This window comes from Medicago sativa, chromosome 3, assembly GCF_051527215.1.
Source record: "Medicago sativa cultivar Bolivia chromosome 3, Bolivia_mono, whole genome shotgun sequence".
NCBI lineage: Eukaryota > Viridiplantae > Streptophyta > Magnoliopsida > Fabales > Fabaceae > Medicago > Medicago sativa.
In genome coordinates, this window is record NC_140751.1 from 27,769,106 (window position 1) to 27,794,461 (window position 25,356).

The 25,356-nt window shown below is 31.5% G+C and overlaps 1 protein-coding gene across 2 annotated transcripts; it reads left to right on the forward strand.

Annotated features, from left to right (window-relative positions):
- Window positions 1-15,931: 15,931 nt before the first annotated feature.
- Window positions 15,932-24,669, forward strand: TOPII (topoisomerase II). Of its 2 annotated transcripts, XM_085751449.1 has the most exons (19): window positions 15,932-16,567; window positions 18,095-18,387; window positions 18,488-18,554; window positions 18,646-18,916; window positions 19,002-19,201; window positions 19,408-19,617; window positions 19,724-19,837; window positions 19,988-20,098; window positions 20,817-20,981; window positions 21,076-21,417; window positions 21,511-21,644; window positions 21,742-22,090; window positions 22,173-22,359; window positions 22,446-22,495; window positions 22,585-23,031; window positions 23,132-23,294; window positions 23,404-23,483; window positions 23,568-23,646; window positions 23,775-24,669. In XM_085751449.1, exons 1-19 carry the CDS (start codon window positions 16,028-16,030, stop codon window positions 24,488-24,490), a joined length of 4,518 nt encoding a protein of 1,505 aa, XP_085607575.1. In that variant the 5' UTR covers window positions 15,932-16,027; the 3' UTR covers window positions 24,491-24,669. The 2 variants fall into 2 exon arrangements, with proteins under 2 accessions (XP_085607575.1, XP_085607574.1); XM_085751448.1 differs by having other exon boundaries at window positions 19,724-20,098.
- The last annotated feature ends 687 nt before the right edge of the window (window positions 24,670-25,356 follow it).

Below are 25,356 nucleotides of genomic sequence, written 5' to 3' on the forward strand. Positions count from 1 at the left end.
GGGTTAATAAATTAACAGGAGACTTATCTATGATTATATTATATGTTGTAAACCAACATAGTTTTAACATTAACAGTATACACTATTAAGCTATTTGTATTTAATAGGAAAATATCCTTAATATACCATTTATATAAGTGTGATATCTATGAATAAATTAGTAAACATTAAAAAGTAGGAGATAACCATAAGGGTCCGTTTGGATCAAGAATTAGGAGGGGAGGGGAGGAATTTTAACGGAGGGGAGGGAATGGAAGATATTTTAATTAAAAATGTGTTTGGTTCACAAGGGAAGGCCAGGGAGGGATTTTAAAATTATTTTACTGTTTTATCTTTAAACTTAATTAAATAAGGATAATAAAGTAACGAAACAATAATGATGTAATCGATAACAACATGATGTAGACGATGAAATAATGGATTAATAATCGGGTTGTTACAAGGAAAAATTGTTAATAATATGGAATAAAAGTTGTTACAATAAAAAATTGTTAATAATCTATACTATATATAAAGGAAACTACCCCTTTCAGCACATTTTTGGGTTGGAATTTTCTTTCCAAAAATACTCTTAATTTTAAATACAAGTAACGCATGTAACAAATAGATAAGAATAAATTTAAATATTAAAACAAATGTAACAAACACGATATGAATATATGTTTATCTGTTTTTTTTTCCTTTTATTATTTAAAAAGTATAACAAAATTAGATGATTATATTTATACTTACTTTTTCATTATTCCAATTATACTCTTAAACAATTTTTTTCTATAATAAAGATTATTGTTTGCGTCATTAAAAAAAGCAACACACATTTGTATTTTTATTTTTAATCAAAACCAAAATTTCATAAAAAAAATACCGTTCATAATTTTCAAACGTTAGCGCAATAAAAAGAACGGAAAGACGGGCACGGAGTGCCCGTCTTTTCGCTAGTATGGAATAAAAGTTGTTACAAAATAATATAACCTATAACCTAATAATAGTAAAAGTTGTTTCAAGCAGTGTTTTGAAACTCGGCTCGGACCGGTTGAACCGGGAACCGGTGGGTAGGCCGGTTCGAGCAAGTCATTGGATCGGTCATGCAATTTGCTCGGCGAGAACCGGCCAAAACCGGTAAAAACCGGACAAAACCGGTGACTCGGCCGAATTTTTGGTTGGACCGGTTCATGTTTTTTTTGCTGAAAAAATCAGAAACGAAAAATAAAAGAAAATTAGAATTAATTAGTCATTAATAAGAACAATTATGTAATTATGTATGGTTTAATATTGATTAATGTCAATTATACACGAATTAACTACTAATTAACACCAATTTCGATTTCCATGAGCTAGAGTAAATGCTGATTTGACTTTTAATTTTTTAGTAAAAACCAGAATATAAAAAAGTCAGGAACCGAATAATTTTTTAGTAAAAACCAGAATATAAAAAAGTCAGGAACCGAACCGTGCACATCAAAATTAAATAGCTAGAATCTTAACCAATGCAGCTACAATTTGTTTGTCTTAACAAATGAAATAGATTGTACATATGTAAGCATATTACATTTTCATTTTTTAAGTGAAAAGAACACATCATTTTTTTTTCTGAACTCATCATTATTTATTTTGACAACAAAACTCATCATTATTAAATATAATACCTACACAATAATAATAATAATAATAATAATAATAATAATAATAATAATAATAATAATAATAATAATAATAATAATAATAATATCATCTCTCGCCTAAAGAAAAATGTACACATCAAATTTTTTTTAGAAAATCTACCTATTATATTAATATTAATATATATGCAAAACAAAATCAATTTCCTTATCAACAAAATATAACTATACTCTTTAAAAAAATATATAGATATATAAATATTAATATACATATTACATGTCATTTTTTTAGTTTTTAAGTGACCGAGTAATCGGTTCAATCCGATTTAATCTAGTTATATACATAAAAAAATTAATCGTAAGACCGAGTCAACTTACCGAGTTTTTCGGTTTAATCCGGTTCAGTCATGCGGTTTAACCAGTGACTCAGTGGTTCGACCATTAACTCATTGACCCAATACCTATGCCGAGTCGATGACCGAGCCGAGTTTTAAAACTATGGTTTCAAGGATAATATAACATAATAATAATAATAATAATAATAATAATAATAATAATAATAATAATAATAATAATAATAATAATAATAACAACAACAACAATAACAATAATAATAATAATAATAATAATAATAATAATAATAAATGTTGTTACAAGGATAACATTGAGATTTAAAATTAATACAAGATAATTTTGACAGTGCAATAAAATTTGCTCATCTCCCCTCCCCTACCCTCCTCTTCTAAAAATTGAACCAAACACTTCAAATTAAAAATTTCCTCTCCCCTCCCCTCCAAAACTCTCGAACCAAACGGACCCTAAGTAATAATTATTGTGAATTTATTTTACTTTAAGATTAATAGTGGAGGTTTTGCTATCAGTTGATTACTATCATACTGGTTAAATTATGGTATAAGACAATGTTTAATATAATAATATAATCGACTACAAGAATTATTGTTAGGCTCGATATAAATCATATAGTATTGATATATTTCTCTTGCATATACTTGACACATAAGAAATTAATTTTGGTGATTCATAATCAACATACCTCCTTGTTGAATGCCATATTATGGATATAGTTTTATATATATTATTATAATTATTAATCAAAGTTCAATAGTTGTACCCCCTAGCTAGGGGTCCTGGCAACACCTGCATGGAACATGGGTCCATATATTACTTCTAAAAAAATCTAAATGGAACTCGTAGAACTTTTACGAATTTATTTTAACAAAAAATATTCACTCTTTAAATATCCACTATTATAAATATCTTTTTTTTTTTGAAATATACTATTATAAATATCTGATCTAAGTAAACCAATTTTTTTGTGCGGTAGTAGTCTTCTTCGTTCTGAATGTATATTTGCATAAACAACCATCAAAATTTGAAGGCCTTATTGGCAGCACAAATCAATATGAATAAGTTGGTAAAATAGGAGTAGTATTTTTAGGCGAGTTAGGGCTAATTTTTTGTTGGCTCAAAGATGGTGACATAAACTCTAATTTTATTTTTGGCTTAATAGCAGTTTTAGCCCCCCTAAGTTTCAAGAAGTTGCGATTTTGGTCCTCTAAAAAAAACTACAAAACTGCAAGAAAAAGAGTAGTAAAATTGTCAAGATCCAGAACGAGAGAGAAGATATGGTAGAGGACCTAGGCTTGTGATGTTGCTTACGAGTATTTTGAGAACCTATTTCAGAGACAAGGTGTGTATGAGCCTACTTGAAGTACATCCACGTCTTCTATTTCATCAAAGGTGCCATTTAGTTTACACCACCAAATAGAATGCCCCAACTTACACTACTAAAATAACACCTTGTAACAACTTTTTCATCATATAAGATCCGGACCATTAGAATAAATTTATAATATATCAATGACTTATATTGAGGTGATGTAAGTTGGATCAATGTATTTGGTGGTCCAAACTATATTTTACCTTCATCAAAAGATAATCTAGACTTGTAGTAGCTCAACTAATTTGAGTTAAAAGAAAATGAGTTGGACGATATAAAAATAAATATTAATCTAACAACCAACTGTTAATATTTATCATTAAAAAATTTCATAAAACGAGCTTATGCTAGCTTTGAAATAAATAGATGTGGACAAGGCTCATGACCGCCCGGATTTTTTTCCAAACATTTTTGTGAAATTATGGTAAATTATGGTGAGGGATTTTTTGAAGCTGGGTGTAGCTGGTTACATAGGGTTTCATTTTCTTCGATCTTGAATGAGACAAATATTATTTTCAAACCTGTTTGTTTGACCTTTTGAAATACTAGTGTGTATACCGTGCATGGCACGGGGAGAAACACTCTTGAATTAAATTAAAAATAATTTCTTACACTACAAACACGAAAAAGGAAAAAATTGAAATTAAGAGGATTTACTTAAGATTCACACTACACATAAAAGAATAGTATCATTCAACAAAGCACAATAATTGCTAATAATGAGGAGAATAACAACCATGGTAAAGATACAATGTAGGCATTTTAAATAATTTGGTTTAACTCCACTACAAATCCAACCAAGACAATCGAATCGGGTAGAATAAATCAATGTTGACAAAAGGAATGATGGAATAAGGAATGAAGGAATAGACACGTGGAATTTGATTTTATTATCCAACATAGCTTTATTAGACATATTTACATCAAATTTTCAAGATAAAAAAAAAAAACTAATGAATTATTATATCATGCTTGAATTTGTTTCCCGCATGCTTGAATAGAGTATCGGAGCTCTCCAAATTTGTTTCTTCACTTTTCATTTTGGCGATCATGCTTGAATTTGGCTCCCGCATAATTATCTAGTCGAACTCAAGGCTCTTTTCTAAGCTTTTACTTGATCCAAATTTAGTCTTCTTAACTTCTCCAATATTAAGCAACCATCCTCATAGCTATTATTTTGCCCGAATAAATCTACCATTGCCAAAAAAATGAAAAAAAAAATTGAAAATTTGAGACCATAAATGAAGGATAACTTGAATGTTAACCTAAAGTAAAACTTTAAAACATATAACAAATATACATATAAAAGAAATAAAAAAGTTTATTTTTTATAGTGGTAAACCAATAAAAGTGGAATCCTTGAGGGTTGATTAAGGCACCAAGTCGTGATAACCATGAGCAAAACAAATTTTTTTTTTTTGAAGGGAAACATGACTAAATTTTTATAGTTTTCTTGATGCATAACCACATTAACAAAAGGCTTTATAAATAATTTGAGCATATATATAATCACTGACATAAAAAGAATTAGAATACCAACGTGATTTTACCCAACTTGCATAAAAATAATTTGATTTTTGCTTGCTTCTACAAAACTACTCTTAATCCAAGTGGAGAAAGATATCCTCTATCAAAAGAAAACCAAAAGGTTAAAAGGAAGCCAAAGAGATTCATTAGAAAATTGGCAAATTAACCATAATATTTCACAACCGAGTATTATTATACACCATAACAAAACCAAATTCACGACTTTTGCAATTCAATTTCTATTTTATGTGGCTCATGATGAAGGCTGCTGTCATAATTAGCATCTACAAAAACAAAATAAATTTATAAAATAAGGGGCAACATGTGGCCAAGACATAAACCCGTAATCTTTCAGTCATATCACAACAGTTGCGCCAAGGCTCCCCCTTAAAAACAAAATAAATTTATATCTTTATATAAATTACAAAAGAGTTCTTAATTAAGCTGAAACGGTCATTCTAAGTTTCTAGCAATGCAAACACGAACACTAACATCATAAATACAAAACTGAATGGTTGATGTGTTTTCAATTTAAAAATATTCCCGTAAAATGATAATCTGCTTCTAATTTCTTTTGAAAGGATACCCATAAAAAAATATTGAAAACATAATAGCAATTAATGATGAACTATTTCCTATGTACTATCTCACTATTAGTTAAATACTCCCTCCGGTCCTATATATAAGAAAATTTTCAAAAAATTTGTTGGTCCTATTTATAAGAAAATATCACAACTTTTAAGGTGTAGTTATTGCTTAAAAGACTTCTCTACCCTTTATTTAATGTTTGTCTTTTTAATATTAGTGGGTGTATTTAATGCTACACAATTTTATGAGGGTATATTTGTAAAAATATTCAAAAAGTTACACTAATTAATGAGGGTATTGGTTTTGATGTTTTTTGGTTTTTCTTCTTATATTAAGGACCGGAGGGAGTATTAATTTATTTATTTATTTTTTGACAAAACGATATACTAATTAGTTGATACTAGATATAGATTATGATAACAATTCTGACATATATTCATAACTCTTTTTTATTTAAATATTTTACTATCTAATGTGTTGTTATAGGTATATTACTAGATATAATAATTAAGGTAACATAACATCCCCTTATAATCTTATTTATCCCCCATACATATTAAGCCAAATTGTTATACTTCACTTATAAATATCTATTATGACAATATAAAACATTAATTGTCTAGGTAATTAATTAGGATTAAGAAACTCAATAAACTAAATCACTTAGAAATAATATCTACTTATTATTCATGTCTACGTTATTAAAATGTTAAAGTAGTAACTTAATGACAATAATTGTAAATATTAGGTGTATCCTTAGATAAATCTCTTAGATTGAATATTTGAATACACTAATTACATTATTATTTTTTTCTACTAACTCGTGAGAAACCGAATAAACCATGGTTTTAGATTTATTTGGGGTTATACAAAATAATTGATTTATTGCCGAATAAACCATGATTTTAGATTTATTTGGGGTTATACAAAATAATTGATTTATTGCCTTGCAGCAATATATGGTCAACACATAATAAGATGTGATATTTTTATTTACACCGACTAATATCTTATTAACTTAATAGTGGCATTGTAACATATTAACTATTTTTGATATAACCAGCAACTAATGTAAAATCATAAACACATCAATTTAAGAGTAACCTTATTATTGCTAGTTTAGTTGATAATTTAAGTTAGTTTTAGTGTTAATCATGATTAGATGATTGATTACACTTTGTTTTAGTTTGTTTTAAAGTTTGTTACAAATTGGTTACAAGTTTTAAGCAATAAGGGTTATAGTTGTTACTTACTTATGCTTCAAGTAACATAACACTAGTGTGTATATAAACCTATCCTTTGTATTTTTTTCACATCAATCAATATACAATTTTCTTTCTTCAATCACATTATCTTTTTCTCTTCTCATTCTCTCTCAAATTCACAAATCAACAAAACCCTAACAAACCCTAAAACTGCTTCAATTTTGTGTTGCTTGTGAAACAAGCTTTGCTGCGCTAACAATTATGCCAAAAATATTAGGTGTGATATAACTTTAATTGTCATGCTATAATATATATACTATCTAATTAATCTTAATATGTTACGTTTAGTTTATATATTTGAACATTTAGTATTTTAGAATTGATAATTAGAATATAACAATTAGTGTTACATAATATCGTTTATAAAGTTAGAATCTGTTATTTGATCGAGATTGCAGTTGTTACGCTTGGTTGAGTGTCTCTGACCCCAAGCGAAATGACCATATGTGGTCTTTATTTATTTTATGTGATATAGATAATTTATGTTTATACAAACAAACATTTTAAACCCAAACATTTGATTATTTACTATTGTTAAAATTATATAAAATTGGACACAAATAATCAATTTAATAATTAAATATCAATCAATGGCTGGATCGATGATTATTCAAGAAAATGGTTGTTAACTCATATATATCTAACAATTCCTATATATATTTGAAATAATTTGTAAAAAGCAAAATTTAAATTTGAAATTACATATAAAAAGATTTGCCCGCTACTTTTTTCATTTTGTGTTTTCATTTCCCTCTCTCTATCTCCTCTCTCTCTCTTTCTCTCCGAGTGCAATGGTGTTCGATCGGGAAGATGACATTCAAATCAAAAAAGGAGTTCAACATCTTAGAAGAGATTGGGTGGGCATCATATGTCATCCTAGACTGAATCTTCAAGGTTTCGACAACAATGCTATTCGAGTATGTATTTAACAAAATTTCCAATTTCCTTTTATGTAAATCAATGAGATATAAGTTTATTGTTAGATTCAGGTTTAAGTTAAATTCAATTTCACGATTCAAGTTAAATTCAAGTTAATTTTCACGATTTCAAGTTAAATTCAAGTTATATTTCACGATTCAAGTTAAATTTTCAAGTTAAATTCAAGTTATATTTCACGATTTCAAGTTAAATTCAAGTTATATTTCACGATTCAAGTTAAATTCAAGTTATATTCAAGTTAAATTTCACGATTTCAAGTTAAATTTCCTTTTCTCATAGATTTACCTAATTTTGTTTTTAATTTCGATTCAAGTTAAATTGAATTTCATAATTTCTGGATTCAAGTGAAATTCAATTTCATAATTTCTCGATTGAAGTTAAATTCAATTTCACGATTCAATTTCATAACTTCACGATATTGTGTTGATTGATTGATGAATTTGTAGGTGTTGTGTTAATTCAAGTATCTTGTGTTAAGTTTACGTGTTTAGATTCATTTAAGTTGATTCTGATATTAATTATTGTTTAACCTGAATCTTGCAGAAAAGATACGATCGTCTTCGTTATGACAGTGCTAGTAACAGAGCGTACTTAGCTGGTCTACCTGACATTGATTTGGAATGGAGTAGTGATGATGAAGAGCCACTTGAAGTTCCACCCGTTAATATTTGGAATCCTAATGAAATTGTACCGTTCAATCCTGCTCCTACTATTCATGTTCCAAATGTTTCTGCTGAGAAGGAGAAGAGTGAGAAGGAGACTGTTCCTGAAAGTGAGAAGGAGAAGACTCAGGAGGAGGAGACTGGTACTGAGGAGGACAAGACTCAGAAGGAGAAGACTCGAGAGGAGGAGAATGCTAATGTTGATTCTGGTGGTTCTGTTTCTGCTGATAATGATATTCATAATCTTGTTGATGGTTCTGATGATGCTCCTAATGGTGATTTTTCTTCTGCTGTGAATGTTAATGATAAGGAGAAGACTCATTCTCAGACTGAGGAGAACAAGACTCAGAAGGAGAAGACTGGTACTGAGGCTCAGGAGTAGGAGACTGGTTTGAACAATAATCATGAGGAGGTCATGAAGGTGCTTGATGCATTGACTAAGAAATTAAGCGGAATCAAAGAAGATAGTGAGTTCACAATGAAAAATTCTGAAGACATCAAGAAAAGTATTGAAGATATCAAAGCTAGAGTGGGAACCGTGGAGACAGAGCTTGTCAATTTCATCCAAAGCTACAGAAAATAGGAGACTTATCTACTCTTTAATAACCACAAAAAAATAGAAAATTGATACTATGTTTAGTTTTTAGCAACCAAAAAAACATAGCTAGTTTTTAGCAACCAAAAAAACATAGCTAGTTTTCACTTCAAGTAAAATCATATAGTACTTCTTTCCCATCAAACTTGGCCGTGTTGTGGTTTTCTCAAGTAATGCTAGGCTATATTGGATTGTGGAAAGTAGTCATTTGTCACTGTATATGTGATAGGTGAACCTGTAGTCCTATTCATGCAGAGCATTTATATGAAACTCACAAACAATACTAGGATCTTTGTATTACTATATTTATAATTGGGATCAGAAACCGCTATACTTGTGATCCTAAGTACTGCATATGGACATTTGGGTGCTATTCTAGCTAGTATCAAGGAGATTCTATAGGTAGAAGGTTTGTCGCTCTACATTAGAGCTTCTAGCAGAAACATAATGTGGTCGTGGCTGCAAAATTATGATATACTATTATGGTAGGGTATAACAAATTATGATATACTAATTAGTTTTTTTTTTTTGACAAAATGATATACTAATTAGTTGATACTAGATATAAATTATGATAACAATTCTGACATATATTCATAGCTCTTTTTTATTTAAATATTTTACTATCTAATGTGTTGTTATAAGTATATTACTAGATATAATAATTAAGGTAACATAACATCCCCTTATAATCTTATTTATCCCCCATACATATTAAGCCAAATTGTTATACTTCACTTATAAAAATATCTATTTTGACAATATAAAACATTAATTGTCTAGGTAATTAATTAGGATTAAGAAACTCAATAAACTAAATCACTTAGAAATAACATCTACTTATTATTCATGTGTTAAAGTAGTAACTTAATGACAATAATTGTAAATATTTGGTGTATCCTTCGATAAATCTCTTAGATTGAATATTTGAATACACTAATTACATTATTATTTTTTTCTACTAACTCGTGAGAAACCGAATAAACCATGGTTTTAGATTTATTTGGGGTTATACAAAATAATTGATTTATTGCCGAATAAACCATGCTTTTAGATTTATTTGGGGTTATACAAAATAATTGATTTATTACCTTGCAGCAATATATGGTCAACACATAATAAGATGTGATATTTTTATTTATACCGACTAATATCTCATTAACTTAATAGTGGAATTGTAACATATTAACTATTTTTGATATAACCAACAACTAATGTAAAATCATAAACACATCAATTTAAGAGTAACCTTATTATTGTTAGTTTAGCTGATAATTTAAGTTAATTTTAGTGTTAATCATGATTAGCTGATTGATTACACTTTGTTTTAAAGTTTGTTACAAATTGGTTACAAGTTTTAAGCAATAAGGGTTATAGTCGTTACTTACTTGTGCTTCAAGTAACATAACACTAGTGTGTATATAAACCCATCCTTTGTATATTTTTCACATCAATCAATATACAATTTTCTTTCTTCAATCACATTATCTTTCTCTCTTCTCATTCTCTCTCAAATTCACAAATCAACAAAACCCTAACAAACCCTAAAACAGCCTCTGTTTTGTGTTGCGCTAACAATTATGCCTAAAATATTAGGTGTGATATAACTTTGATTGTCATGCTATAATATATATACTATCTAATTAATCTTAATATGTTACGATTATTTTATATATTGGAACCTTTAGTATTTTAGAATTGATAATTAGAATAGAACAATTAGTGTTACATAATATCGTTTAAAAAGTTAGAATATGTTATTTGATCGAGATTGCAGTTGTTACGCTTGGTTGAGTGTCTCTGACCCCAAGCGAAATGACCCTATGTGGTCTTTATTTATTTTATGTGATATAGATAATTTAGGTTTATACAAACAAACATTTTAAACCCAAACATTTGATTATTTACTATTGTTAAAATTATATTTTGTCAAAAAAAAAATACTATTGTTAAAATTATATAAAATTAGGCACAAATAATCAATTTAATAATTAAATATCAATCAATGGTTGGATCGATGATTATTCAAGAAAATGGTTGTTAATTCATATATATCTAACAATTCCTATATATCTATTTGAAATAATTTGTAAAAAGCGAAATTTAAATTTGAAATTACATATAAAAAGATTTGCCAGCTACCTTTTTCATTTTGTGTTTTCATTTCTCTCTCTCTATCTCCTCTCTCTCTCTTTCTCTTCGAGTGCAATGGTGTTCGATCGAGAAGATGACATTCGAATCAAAAAAGGAGTTCAACTTCTTGGAAGAGATTGGGTGGGCATCATTCGTCATCCTAGACTGAATCTTCAAGGTTTCGACAACAATGTTATTCGAGTATGTATTTAGCAAAATTTCCAATTTCCTTTTCTGTAAATCATTGAGATCTAAGTTTATTGTTAGATTCTGGTTTAAGTGAAATTCAATTTCACGATTCAAGTTAATTTTCACGATTTCAAGTTAAATTCAAGTTATACTTCACGATTCAAGTTAAATTTTCAAGTTAAATTCAAGTTATATTTCACGATTTCAAGTTAAATTCAAGTTATATTTCACGATTCAAGTTAAATTCAAGTTAAATTTCCTTTTCTCATAGATTTACCTAATTTTGTTTTTAATTTCGATTCAAGTTAAATTCAATTTCATAATTTCTTGATTCAAGTTAAATTCAATTTCATAATTTCTCGATTCAAGTTAAATTCAATTTCACGATTCAATTTCATAATTTCACGATATTGTGTTGATTGATTGATGAATTTGAAGGTGTTGTGTTAATTCATGTATCTTGTGTTAAGTTTACGTGTTTAGATTCATTTAAGTTGATTCTGATATTAATTATTGTTTATCCTGAATCTTGCAGAAAAGATACGATCGTCTTCGTTATGGCAGTGCTAGTAACAGAGCGTACTTAGTTGGTCTACCTGACATTGATTTGGAATGGAGTAGTGATGATGAAGAGCCACTTGAAGTTTCACCCGTTAATATTTGGAATCCTAATGAAATTGTACCGTTCAATCCTGCTCCTACTATTCCTGTTCCAAATGTTTCTGCTGAGAAGGAGAAGAGTGAGAAGGAGACTGTTCCTGAAAGTGAGAAGGAGAAGACTCAGGAGGAGGAGACTGGTACTGAGGAGGACAAGACTCAGAAGGAGAAGACTCGAGAGGAGGAGAATGCTAATGTTGATTCTGGTGGTTCTGTTTCTGCTGATAATGATATTCCTAATCTTGGTGATGGTTCTGATGATGTTCCTAATTGTGATTTTTCTTCTGCTGTGAATGTTAATGAGAAGGAGAAGACTCATTCTCAGACTGAGGAGGACAAGACTCAGAAGGAGAAGACTGGTACTGAGGCTAAGGAGTAAGAGACTGGTTTGAACAATAATCATGAGGAGGTCATGAAGGTGCTTGATGCATTGACTAAAAAATTAAGCGGAATCGAAGAACATAGTGAGTCCACAATGAAAAATTCTGAAGACATCAAGAAAAGTACTGAAGATATCAAAGCTAGAGTGAGAACCGTGGAGACAGAGCTTGTCAATTTCATCCAAAGCTACAGAAAATAGGAGACTTATCTACTCTTTAATAACCACAAAAAAATAGAAACATAATGTGGTCATGGCTGCAAAATTATGATATACTATTATGGTAGGGTATAACAAATTATGATATACTAATTATTATTTTTTTGACAAAATGATATACTAATTAGTTGATACTAGATATAAATTATGATAACAATTCTGACATATATTCATAGCTCTTTTTTATTTAAATATTTTACTATCTAATGTGTTGTTATAAGTATATTACTAGATATAATAATTAAGGTAACATAACATCCCCTTATAATCTTATTTATCCCCCATACATATTAAGCCAAATTGTTATACTTCACTTATAAATATCTATTTTGACAATATAAAACATTAATTGTCTAGGTAATTAATTAGGATTAAGAAACTCAATAAACTAAATCACTTAGAAATAATATATACTTATTATTCATGTCTACGTTATTAAAATGTTAAAGTAGTAACTTAATGACAATAATTGTAAATATTTGGTGTATCCTTCGATAAATCTCTTAGATTGAATATTTGAATACACTAATTACATTATTATTTTTTTTCTACTAACTCGTGAGAAACCGAATAAACCATGGTTTTAGATTTATTTGGGGTTATACAAAATAATTGATTTATTGCCGAATAAACCATGATTTTAGATTTATTTGGGGTTATACAAAATAATTGATTTATTGCCTTGCAGCAATATATGGTCAACACATAATAAGATGTGATATTTTTATTTACACCGACTAATATCTTATTAACTTAATAGTGGCATTGTAACATATTAACTATTTTTGATATAACAAACAACTAATGTAAAATCATAAACACATCAATTTAAGAGTAACCTTATTATTGTTAGTTTAGTTGATAATTTAAGTTAGTTTTAGTGTTAATCATGATTAGCTGATTGATTACACTTTGTTTTAGTTTGTTTTAAAGGTTGTTACAAATTGGTTACAAGTTTTAAGCAATAAGGGTTATAGTTGTTACTTACTTGTGCTTCAAGTAACATAACACTAGTGTGTATATAAACCCATCGTTTGTATATTTTTCACATCAATCAATATACAATTTTCTTTCTTCAATCACATTATCTTTCTCTCTTCTCATTCTCTCTCAAATTCACAAATCAACAAAACCCTAACAAACCCTAAAAATGCTTTTGTTTTGTGTTGCTTTTGAAACAAGCTTTGCTGCGCTAACAATTATGCCTAAAATATTAGGTGTGATATAACTTTAATTGTCATGCTATAATATATATACTATATAATATATATACTATCTAATTAATCTTAATATGTTACAATTAGTTTATATATTGGAACCTTTAGTATTTTAGAATTGATAATTAGAATAGAACAATTAGTGTTACATAATATCGTTTAAAAAGTTAGAATATGTTATTTGATCGAGATTGCAGTTGTTACGCTTGGTTGAGTGTCTCTGACCCCAAGCGAAATGACCCTATGTGGTCTTTATTTATTTTATGTGATATAGATAATTTAGGTTTATACAAACAAACATTTTAAACCCAAACATTTGATTATTTACTATTGTTAAAATTATATTCTATCAAAAAGAAAATACTATTGTTAAAATTATATAAAATTAGACACAAATAATCAATTTAATAATTAAATATCAATCAATGGCTGGATCGATGATTATTCAAGAAAATGGTTGTTAATTCATATATATCTAACAATTCCTATATATCTATTTGAAATAATTTGTAAAAAGCAAAATTTTAATTTGAGATTACATAAAAAAAGATTTGCCCGCTACTTTTTTCATTTTGTGCTTTCATTTCCCTCTCTTTATCTCCTCTCTCTCTTTCTATCCGAGTGCAATGGTGTTCGATCGGGAAGATGACATTCGAATCAAAAAAGGAGTTCAACTTCTTGGAAGAGATTGGGTGGGCATCATTCGTCATCCTAGACTGAATCTTCAAGGTTTCGACAACAATGCTATTCGAGTATGTATTTAGCAAAATTTCCAATTTCCTTTTTTGTAAATCATTGAGATCTAAGTTTATTGTTAGATTCGGGTTTAAGTTAAATTCAATTTCACGATTCAAGTTAAATTCAAGTTAATTTTCATGATTTCAAGTTAAATTCAAGTTATATTTCACGATTCAAGTTAAATTTTCAAGTTAAATTCAAGTTATATTTCACCATTTCAAGTTAAATTCAAGTTGTATTTCACGATTCAAGTTAAATTCAAGTTATATTCAAGTTATATTTCACAATTTCAAGTTAAATTCAAGTTAAATTTCCTTTTCTCATAGATTTACCTAATTTTGTTTTTAATTTCGATTCAAGTTAAATTCAATTTCATAATTTCTGGATTCAAGTTAAATTCAATTTCATAATTTCTCGATTCAAGTTAAATTCAATTTCACGATTCAATTTCATAATTTCACGATATTGTGTTGATTGATTTATGAATTTGTAGGTGTTGTGTTAATTCAAGTATCTTGTGTTAAGTTTACGTGTTTAGATTCATTTAACTTTGTTAAAAAAAAATTCCTACCAACCAAAATTCTAAACCTAATTGTAAAAAATATTCACATTTATTACCTAACATACTTCAAAAGATACTCTAGTGATTTTTTTAGATGAAGAAAATACTCTATTGATGAAAATCCATGAAATCCTAAAATAGACTTTAATCAAAACTATATATTTTTCACAGCTGCAAAACCAACACACACCTCACACTTCTTCCAGTATCTTCTTTTGACCAACCCGTGACATGTAATAAATCAAACCGACCCGACCCAAACCCGGTATATTCACTCACAAATTACACAAAACGAACGTTACAGTCTAACACCCAAACCCGAATCCAAATACCCGAATTGAAACAAAATCTCGTTCAAATTTCATTCTCCCGCTTCAAAGTTCAAACCCTGATTCAAATTTCAAAACCCAAAGACAACCGTTAGATTCTTTCTTCCATTTTCAATAAATCAAACCCTTTTCTTTCATTTCCATTCCTCACAACAAACTCATTTCTCATTTCAACTTTCTCTCTCTAGAAACTTTCTCTCTCTAAAAACTTCCTCTCCGACGACACTACCTCCGTGTCAACCACCATGGAAAAACGCCCTCTCCATTTCGATAAACCACACACACCTCACACTTCTTCCAGTATCTTCTTTTGACCAACCCGTGACATGTAATAAATCAAACCGACCCGACCCAAACCCGGTATATTCACTCACAAATTACACAAAACGAACGTTACAGTCTAACACCCAAACCCGAATCCAAATACCCGAATTGAAACAAAATCTCGTTCAAATTTCATTCTCCCGCTTCAAAGTTCAAACCCTGATTCAAATTTCAAAACCCAAAGACAACCGTTAGATTCTTTCTTCCATTTTCAATAAATCAAACCCTTTCTTTCATTTTCATTCCTCACAACAAACTCATTTCTCATTTCAACTTTCTCTCTCTAGAAACTTTCTCTCTCTAAAAACTTCCTCTCCGACGACACTACCTCCGTGTCAACCACCATGGAAAAACGCCCTCTCCAACCGTCCACCACCGCGAACATTCCTTCGAAAACAATCGAAGAAATGTACCAAAAGAAAACACAGCTCGAACACATTCTCCTCCGTCCCGATACCTACGTCGGTTCAATTGAAAAACACACTCAAAATCTCTGGGTTTACGAAAACGACGAAATGGTTAACCGTTCAATCTCCTACGTTCCCGGTCTCTACAAGATCTTTGACGAGATTCTCGTCAATGCTGCTGATAACAAACAGCGAGATCCATCCATGGATTCGTTGAAAGTAACGATCGATCCGGAGTCGAATACGGTTTCTGTTTACAATAACGGTGACGGTGTTCCGGTTGAGATTCATCAAGAAGAGAAGGTTTATGTTCCGGAGTTGATTTTCGGTCATCTTCTTACGAGTAGTAATTATGATGATAATGTGAAGAAAACTACTGGTGGAAGAAACGGCTATGGTGCTAAGCTCACGAATATTTTCTCTACTGAGTTTGTTATTGAAACTGCTGATGGACGGAGATTGAAGAAGTATAAGCAGGTAGTGATTCATTTCTTGTTTGATTTTTTTTTTTTGTGAAGATTTTGTTGTTGATTTTAGCGGTGGATTTGGTTTTTGATTTGTTAATTGTTCGGTAATTTTGTTTTATTGAGTTTTTATTTGAATTTCTTTGAATTTTTGGGTTTAGAATCTTGTTAGGGTTTTTAGTTTTTGATGTTGTGAACTGAAATTGATATTGAATTTGTTGATTTAGGGTTCCGATAAGGTTTTTAGTGTTTGGTGCTGTGAATTGAACTTGAATTTGTGGATTTATGATGATTCTGTTAGGGTTTTTAGTGTTTGGTGTATGAACTGAAAACGATTTTGATTTTGTTGTTGATTGATTCTAAAGGTTGATTTGATTTTGAATTGTTTTCTTGAGTTTAATTTGTACTTGTTTGTTTTTTTTAATTTTTTTTGGAGTTTTAATTTTTGGTGATGTGAATTGAAATTGATTTTGAATTTGTTGATTTAGGCTTCTGCTAGTGTTTTTAGTGTTTGTGGATTTTCAAAGGAATTTTTGGATTTATGATTTTGCTAGGGTTTGAATTTTTGGAATTTTTGGATTTATGAATTTGTTGACTTAGGATTTTGCTAGGGTTTTTACTTTTTAATAAATGTTTGGTGCTTTGAACTAAAATTGAACTTCCTGATTCAAGATTCTGCTAGGGTATTTACTACTCCCTCCGTTTCTTTTTATAAGCAAATTTTACTTTTTAGGTTCATTCAATTAATGATGTATGTGGTCCATAATATGAACCACATACATCATTAATTGAATGAATCTAAAAAGTAAAATTTGCTTATAAAAAGAAACGGAGGGAGTATTTCATATTTGGTGTTATGAACTGGAATTGTACTTGTCGATTTACGATTTTGGTAGGGTTTCTACTTTTTAATGTATGGTGAAATGAGCTGGGATTGAATATGTTGATATAGGATTTTGCTTAAGTTTAAACGATGAACTGAATTTGAATTTGCTGTTTTAAAATCAGGCTAGATATTGTAGTGTTTGATTAATGAACTCAAGTTTTTGTCGGTCTGATGATATTTTGGTATATGCTCAATAGATGCCTCCATTTTAGTGCATACAATGTAAAATTGTTGCATTTTATGTGTAAAGTTAGGTATATTAATTGTGGGTTTAGAATCCTGTTACAGTTTATAGTTTGAAGGAAATGAACTAAGGTTTGGAATATTTGATTATTACTGTTATGTTGATTTTCAATTTTACATTTCTGCTATCATTTTTGTGTTAACAAACCATTATCGTTGCAGTATTTATTTGAATTGTTGGTTTTTGATTTTGGTGCTATCATTGTTTCGGCTAGTGCTCTTACTTTGGTGCTAACATTGCAGAATTATTCGGATGTTTGTTTTAGTTTTTCTTTCATTTGATGAATGGTTTCTTGTTGCTTTGTTTGTTAATAAAAAAGCCTAATTCTCTGATACTTTAAGTTCACCTTCTATGTATGAGTTTTTGGACAGTTAATGAATCTGTTTGGGTTAAATTTTTGTGTTATGAAGGTGTTCACAGACAATATGGGGAAGAAGTCTGATCCACTGATAACCAAATGTAAAGCTAATGAGAACTGGACCAAGGTGACCTTTAAGCCTGACTTGGAGAAATTTAAAATGACATATCTTGAAGAGGATGTTGTAGCTTTGATGAAAAAGCGTGTGCTGGACATGGCAGGGTGCCTTGGAAAGACTGTTAAGGTTGAACTCAATGGCACAGTGATTCGTTTTAAGTCTTTCAAAGATTATGCTGAGCTCTTCCTGAAATGTGCTGAGAAGTCCAAACCCAATCCCCTGCCAAGGTTTGTTGCTATAGAGACATGTAGTTGAGAACTCAATCTGCGTGTGGGTTGGTGTATTTTCCTTTGTTTTTATCTAACATGACTTGGGTTCTGTTATTAGGACTCATACCAAAGTAGGTGATAGGTGGGAGATTTGCGTGAGTCTAAGTGATGGGCAGTTTCAACAGGTGACTAGTGAACTTCTAAAGTATAGTGTAACTTGCAGGTTCATTGATGTTTATTTCTTGTCTTACTCACCTTAATTTTTTTCTTCACCAGGTCAGCTTTGTTAACTCCATTGCTACAATCAAGGGTGGGACTCATGTTGATTACATCACCAATCAGATTACTACCTATATAATGAACAAAGTGAATAAGAAGAAGAAGGATGCCAATGTGAAAGCTCACACTGTGAAGAATCATTTGTGGGTTTTCGTCAATGCTCTAATTGACAACCCTGCTTTTGATTCTCAAACCAAGGAGACACTGACAACTAAACCAGCTAGTTTTGGTTCGAAATGTGATGTTCCAGAATCGATGCTGAAGGATGGTTAGTAGCTCCTCATTTGTGTTTTTGTACTGTGATCGATCAACAGGATGGTGGTTAGTAACACATGTATTGTAAATCTCTGCAGTTGAAAAATCTGGAATAGTGGACACCCTCCTATCATGGGCAGATTTCAAGCAAAGTAAAGATTTGAAGAAAACTGATGGAACAAAGACTCAGAGGCTTCGTGGGATTGTAAAGCTTGAGGATGCCAATGATGCTGGCGGAAAGAACTCTGATAAGTGTACTTTGATATTGACAGAGGGAGATTCTGCCAAGGCTCTTGCTGTAAGTTATCTATTGTCTATAAACAAATACAATTAGTAAAAGTATTTTTCAAAGTTTGGTCTGACCATTTTTCGTTTTAGTACATGAAGAAAAGGTAGAAGCATATAGTCATTTTACATTTAATTAAAGCCCATCACAAATTCCTACTATTGTACAAAAAATAAAAAATTACTTGATGTAATTTGACAATTTTTTTTTTCATGAAGATGGCTGGGCTCTCTGTTGTGGGTCGAGACCACTATGGTGTGTTTCCATTGAGAGGCAAATTGCTCAATGTGCGGGACGCTAGCAATAAGCAGGTAATGGAGAACGAAGAAATTCAAAATATAAAGAAGATTCTTGGACTGCAGCAAAACAAAGAGTACACAAATGTGAAGTCTTTGAGATATGGTCATTTGATGATTATGGCTGATCAGGTGAGAGCTATTAAAAAATCATAGTATTTTAGTGCATGATTACATTCTATGCGTGGTTTTCTTATTCCCCCGAGGTTATAATAGCTCAACTTTATGTGTGATTTAGGATCATGATGGCTCTCACATCAAAGGACTATTGATAAACTTCATTCATTCATTCTGGCCATCACTGCTTAAAGTTCCATCTTTTATGGTTGAGTTTACCACTCCCATTATAAGGGTTAGTATTATTAATGCTGTATGTTGTATATTTGATAATGAAAACAATGAGCTGTTCATACCGTTGAGTAGCAGATCCCTTTCTGTTCTCATCCTTCATTTATCCCTTTCTCTCTTTTTTATGATGAGATACATTTATTTTGCTATGCAGGCTTCTCATAAAAATGGGACAAAATTGTCATTTTATTCTATGCCAGAATATGATGCGTGGAGAGAAAGATTGGGGAACACTGCAAATGCTTGGGCGATAAAGTACTATAAGGTTAGTTGTTGTGAGCATGGAGAACCTCCATATATTTTTACACTTAAAAAAGTATAAACCACTATACGGGGGATGATTGGGAACTATTTCTAGCCTGTTTTCCTGATATCTATGGGCAAATTTTAGTCTGTTGGTCCGACTCGAAGAGGTTGGCATCAGTTTTTGTTTAAGCTTGCTTCCAGCCTCTTTTAGAGTGTGTTCTACATCAGACGGGATATCTCTGCTTCCATGGTGTGATATTGGTGTATTTTTTCTGCAAATCAGGGGTGTAATTTTTCTGCATATCATCCTTTGCCTGCACTATTAGTAGATTGGTTTGCTTGTTGGTGCTGTAAAGTTGGGCTAACGTGGCTGGTTGTTGTGAAGTTGACTTGTTTGTTGGGGACAAAATGTCGGTTATGCATCATATAATCTGTGTACATTTTGCTCATATAATTTGCTAAGTTTTTATCACTAAGTTTTGCTTTTCAAAAATAAAACTAATTGAATATGTTTCATAAATTATTTTGGACATTTATTTATTAAAACAATTTGAACAAAGTATAATTCTGTTATTCCTGCCATGGCTCTGCAACCCGCGACACATGAAACAATTGCTAGTTTGAGTTGTAGGAGATCAACAATTTGATCCTTTTTAGATTTTCTTCATGCCAAATTAAATTTTGCCCTTATAATTCTCTCTCTCAATGTTTGCTTATTGTTTTTGTTGTTTGTATAGGGGTTGGGTACAAGTACTCCCCAGGAAGGAAGAGAGTACTTTAAAGATCTTGATAAGCACAGAAAAGACTTCATTTGGGAAAATGAACTCGATGGAAATGCAATTGAGCTGGCATTCAGTAAGAAAAAAGCTGAAGATAGGAAGAACTGGATGCGTAGTTTTGAGGTTTGATTTTTACAAATATGAAAATCTGTTTACATAAGCGTACTCTTCTAGAATGTATATTTAACATAAAGTTTACCATTCTCTGATGTGACAGCCCGGTACTTGTCGTGATCATGAAGCCAAACTTATAAGCTACAAGGATTTTGTTGACAAAGAGCTTATATTGTTCTCAAGGGCAGATCTCCAAAGGTCCATTCCCTCTATGGTTGATGGCCTTAAACCTGGTCAAAGGAAGATTCTTTTCTGCTCATTTAAGAAAAATTTGTCCAAAGAAGTAAAAGTTGGCCAATTTATTGGTTATGTGTCTGAGCATTCTGCTTATCACCATGGTGAACAAAGTCTTGCTAGCACAATTATTGGAATGGCACAGGATTTTGTGGGCAGCAACAATATCAATCTTCTCACACCTAATGGTCAATTTGGGACACGTAACTTGGTGAGATGAACCGGCATAGTTTTTTTTTTTTTTTTTTGTATTCACAATGTTTCTTTCTTAAAGATGCACTTACCGAATTATTTTCTTTTTCAGGGTGGAAAAGACCATGCAAGTTCCAGATACATCTACACTCAGCTAAATACTGTAACCCGTAGCCTCTTCCATGCTGATGATGATAAGCTTCTTGAGTACTTGAATGAGGATGGGAGATCCATTGAACCAAACTGGTATTTTGTTTCTCTTTCCTTTCCAATGGTTATTTTGATTGTGATTCGTATGTAACAACTAAGAAACCTCATTCAATTTCTGCTTGTCACCACGCAGGTACATACCAATTATTCCTTTGGTTCTTGTCAATGGTAGTGAGGGAATTGGGACAGGTTGGAGTTCTTTCATTCCTAACTATAATCCACGAGAAATTATTGCCAATGTTCGACGTTTGTTGAATGATGAGGAAATGGTGCCTATGGATCCATGGTACAAAGGATTCAGAGGAACCATTGAGAAAAGCGCCAAGGAAGGAGGCTATATAGTCAATGGCTCGGTGGAGGAAATAGATGATCTAACTTTCAGAATCACAGAGCTTCCTATTCGAAAGTGGACTCAAGATTATAAGACGTTCCTTGAACTAACAACTGAAGGGGCGCCTAATGTGAAGGATCCTCTCATTGAAGTAATACGACCTATACCTTTCTCACCAAACACACCATAGGATAATTTATGCTGTATTCAAATGTAAATTTTCTTTTTTGCAGGATTTTAAGCAAAATGGGGATGATGCAATCGTAGACATTGAAGTCAGGATGAAGGCAGAAAAAGTAGCTGCAATAATGCAAGAAGGATTGTTCAAGAAGTTTAAATTGACCAGCACTATTAGCACAAGCAACATGCATCTTTTTGATGCAGAGGGAAAAATTAAGAAATTTGACACCCCAGAACAAAGTATACCCTTCTATGCATAATTATTGAATCGCAATATTATGTAATGTTTTTCATGCCACTCACTTTTTGTGTCATTTCTAATGCAGTTCTTGAAGAGTTCTATCCACTTCGGCTGGAGTATTATGAGAAGAGAAAGGTGTATTATTGTGGCAATTATGTGGTTTTTTCTCTATATCCTGTACCGATTAATATATGAACTGAAATTAAAGTTGTGCAATTATGCAGAAATATATATTGGCCAACCTTGAACGACTTCTGTTGATTTTAGACAACAAAGTTAGGTTCATATTAGGGGTTGTGAGTGGTGAAATTATCGTAAGCAATCGGAAAAGAGCTGAATTGTTGATTGAGCTGAAGCAGAAAGGTTTTACTCCCATCCCGAAGAAAGGTAAATCTGCAGAGCCACAAGTTGCAGGGGCTAATGATGACAATTCAGAAGATCAGGAAGATGGTGAGCAGGAAACTGCATCTAAGTCTGTCAATGTTGAAGGAGCAACATGGGGTGACTACGAGTATCTTTTATCCTTGTCTATTGGTACTTTGACCCTTGAAAGTGTTCAGAAGCTGCTAGATGAAAAGGCCGACAAGGAAAACGAGTTTGAGATTTTGATGGGAACCCCATCAAAGTCACTGTGGTTGAAGGATCTAGACGAGCTTGAAAAGAAACTTGATGTAAGAGACAATTACTTATTTTGGTTAGTTGTATTTAAAATAATGAATGTCTGTATTATTACTTTCTTTTATTCATATTTATATTTTACTTGTGTTTCAGGAGCTTGATAGAATAGAGGCAGAAGAGGGTCAAAAGCGTTCAAGCATGTCAAATAAAAAGAATCGTTTGGCTACAAAACCTGCAAAAAAGCCACCACAGCCGCGAAAGAATACTAAGAAAGCAAATGTTGAGCCAGAGAATGACAATTCTTCAATGGAAATTGGTAAACCCGAGTTGTTTTATAATTTGATTTGATTAATATTAATATTATGTGTAATCTTTTGAATTTTGACATCCATTCGAGTATGAACTGTCTCAATTTGCATCATCAGAGAATGCTGTTGAAGTTGTAAAACCAGTTGAAGTTGCAAAACCAAAAGGACGAGCAGGTTCTAAGAAGAATGCTCAGAAGGTATGTCAATTGACAATTTCCTGTATTGAATGTTTTTCTTCCAATCATGTTGAGTACTTACACTTGTGCTATATATATCATCAGGAAGCTGATGACGAAATTCTATCTCTTCAAGAACGCCTAGCTGTGTATAACTTAGAATCATCTGGTGAAAAGTCACAAGGTAATTTTTTTTTTTTGTTGGGATGAATTAGTTAAATGTGTTCTGAATCATCAATTAATTTTCGACGCTTGTACATATAAAGTACATATGGTTACACCTAGTATTGATGTTAGTGTTTTCTTCCACAGCCATGGAAGAAGAACCCCCTGTGCCGCCTGCTGGGAAGAAACAGATTAACAAAAGGGGTGGTGCTAAAAAGAAGTCAAATACCATAGTGTTGGAATCAGACAGTGATAACGAAGTTAATGATGTTGAAGATGACGATGACGACTTCGAAGTTCAAGAAAAGGCTGCTCCAGCTAAGAAGGGTGGGAGAAAGCCTGCTGCTCAAAATGCCAAGAAGGCTGCTGCTGAGGATGATGAGTTTGAAGTTCAAGAGAAGGCTGCCCCGGCTAAGAAGGGAGGGAGAAAGCCTGCTGCTCAAAATGCCAAGCCACCTGCAAAAGCAGCTGCAGCTCCCAAGAAAAGAAATGTAGGTAGCAAATCAACATTGGGTCAAAAATTGTTAACTGATATGTTGCAGCCAGCTGAAAGTATAGGTACATCACCAGAGAAGAAAGTGAGAAAAATGAGGGAGTCACCATTTAACAAGAAGAGTGGTTCTATGTTGGGAAAAGCTGCTAACATGGATATAAGTCCAATTGCAGATTTGTCTGAGGGATCTACTTCTAACTCTCCTACTGCAGAGGATGAGGTGGTTGAGATTGCACCACAGCCAGCAAGGGCTAGACCTCAGAGGGCCAATCGTACTCAAATGAAATATGTAGTGAGTGAATCTGAGAGTGACAATGAGTCTGATGATGAGGATGCAGAGTTATCAGATTTTGATGAAGACGACGACTAGACTATTCGTTTGATTGCATTACAATGAAGTTGGAATTTTATGAATTAGTGAAACTAGATGGTGGCTGGCTGTGCTGTTATTCTGTAAAACTTTGATCTGTGTCTTGCAGATTTTCATTTTAGTTTGATGTTTCTGAACTTGAATGAGTTTGCATGAATGAATCAGATTTATGACTCTAACCATATTTTTTTCTATCCCTTGAATTAAATTGTTCAAAAGTTAGTTTGTGTATATTGAGGATTTCTTAGTTCTTATATATTATATAGCACTAATTATGCAACATTTACGCTTTTCTGAATCCCTTCCTGCAAAACTGACTCGGGAGTTTTCTATTTCTGTATGGTCAAAACTGAGACAGTCATAGAGGACACTCTTTTTAAAATAAAGTTCACCCTCCTTCTCTTCCTACAATGACCTATTCCTTCAAATGATTTTAAATAAGGAAGGTGTCAGCCGCATATGCAAGATGTTTCTCCATGTATGCAGTTTTGCCTCCAATTGGAGAACTGTGCAAAACATTAATCATCTAACTGCATCTGTTTCTCTTGATCTGGGAGGATGATGCGGTATCCAACTAATCTAGAGAATTTTGCACTTCTATCAACTTGAAATCTTATTATAGTGAGCTTTACTGCTAGATGTCGTGCAAGATGGTTAGCAAAGCTGCACAGGCAAGTGCTTCTTTGTTATCTGGCCCACCAATGAATATGACTGCTAAATCTTGTTTCTTGACATCTTGATAAACGTTCAAATGATCCAAGGCCTCTGCATGTACAAAATACTTTATAAAATTTCTTCATTTTGAAAATTCTCCAAATTTATTATTCAAACAATGAAACTTGATAGAGGAATTTAAAATTACATTA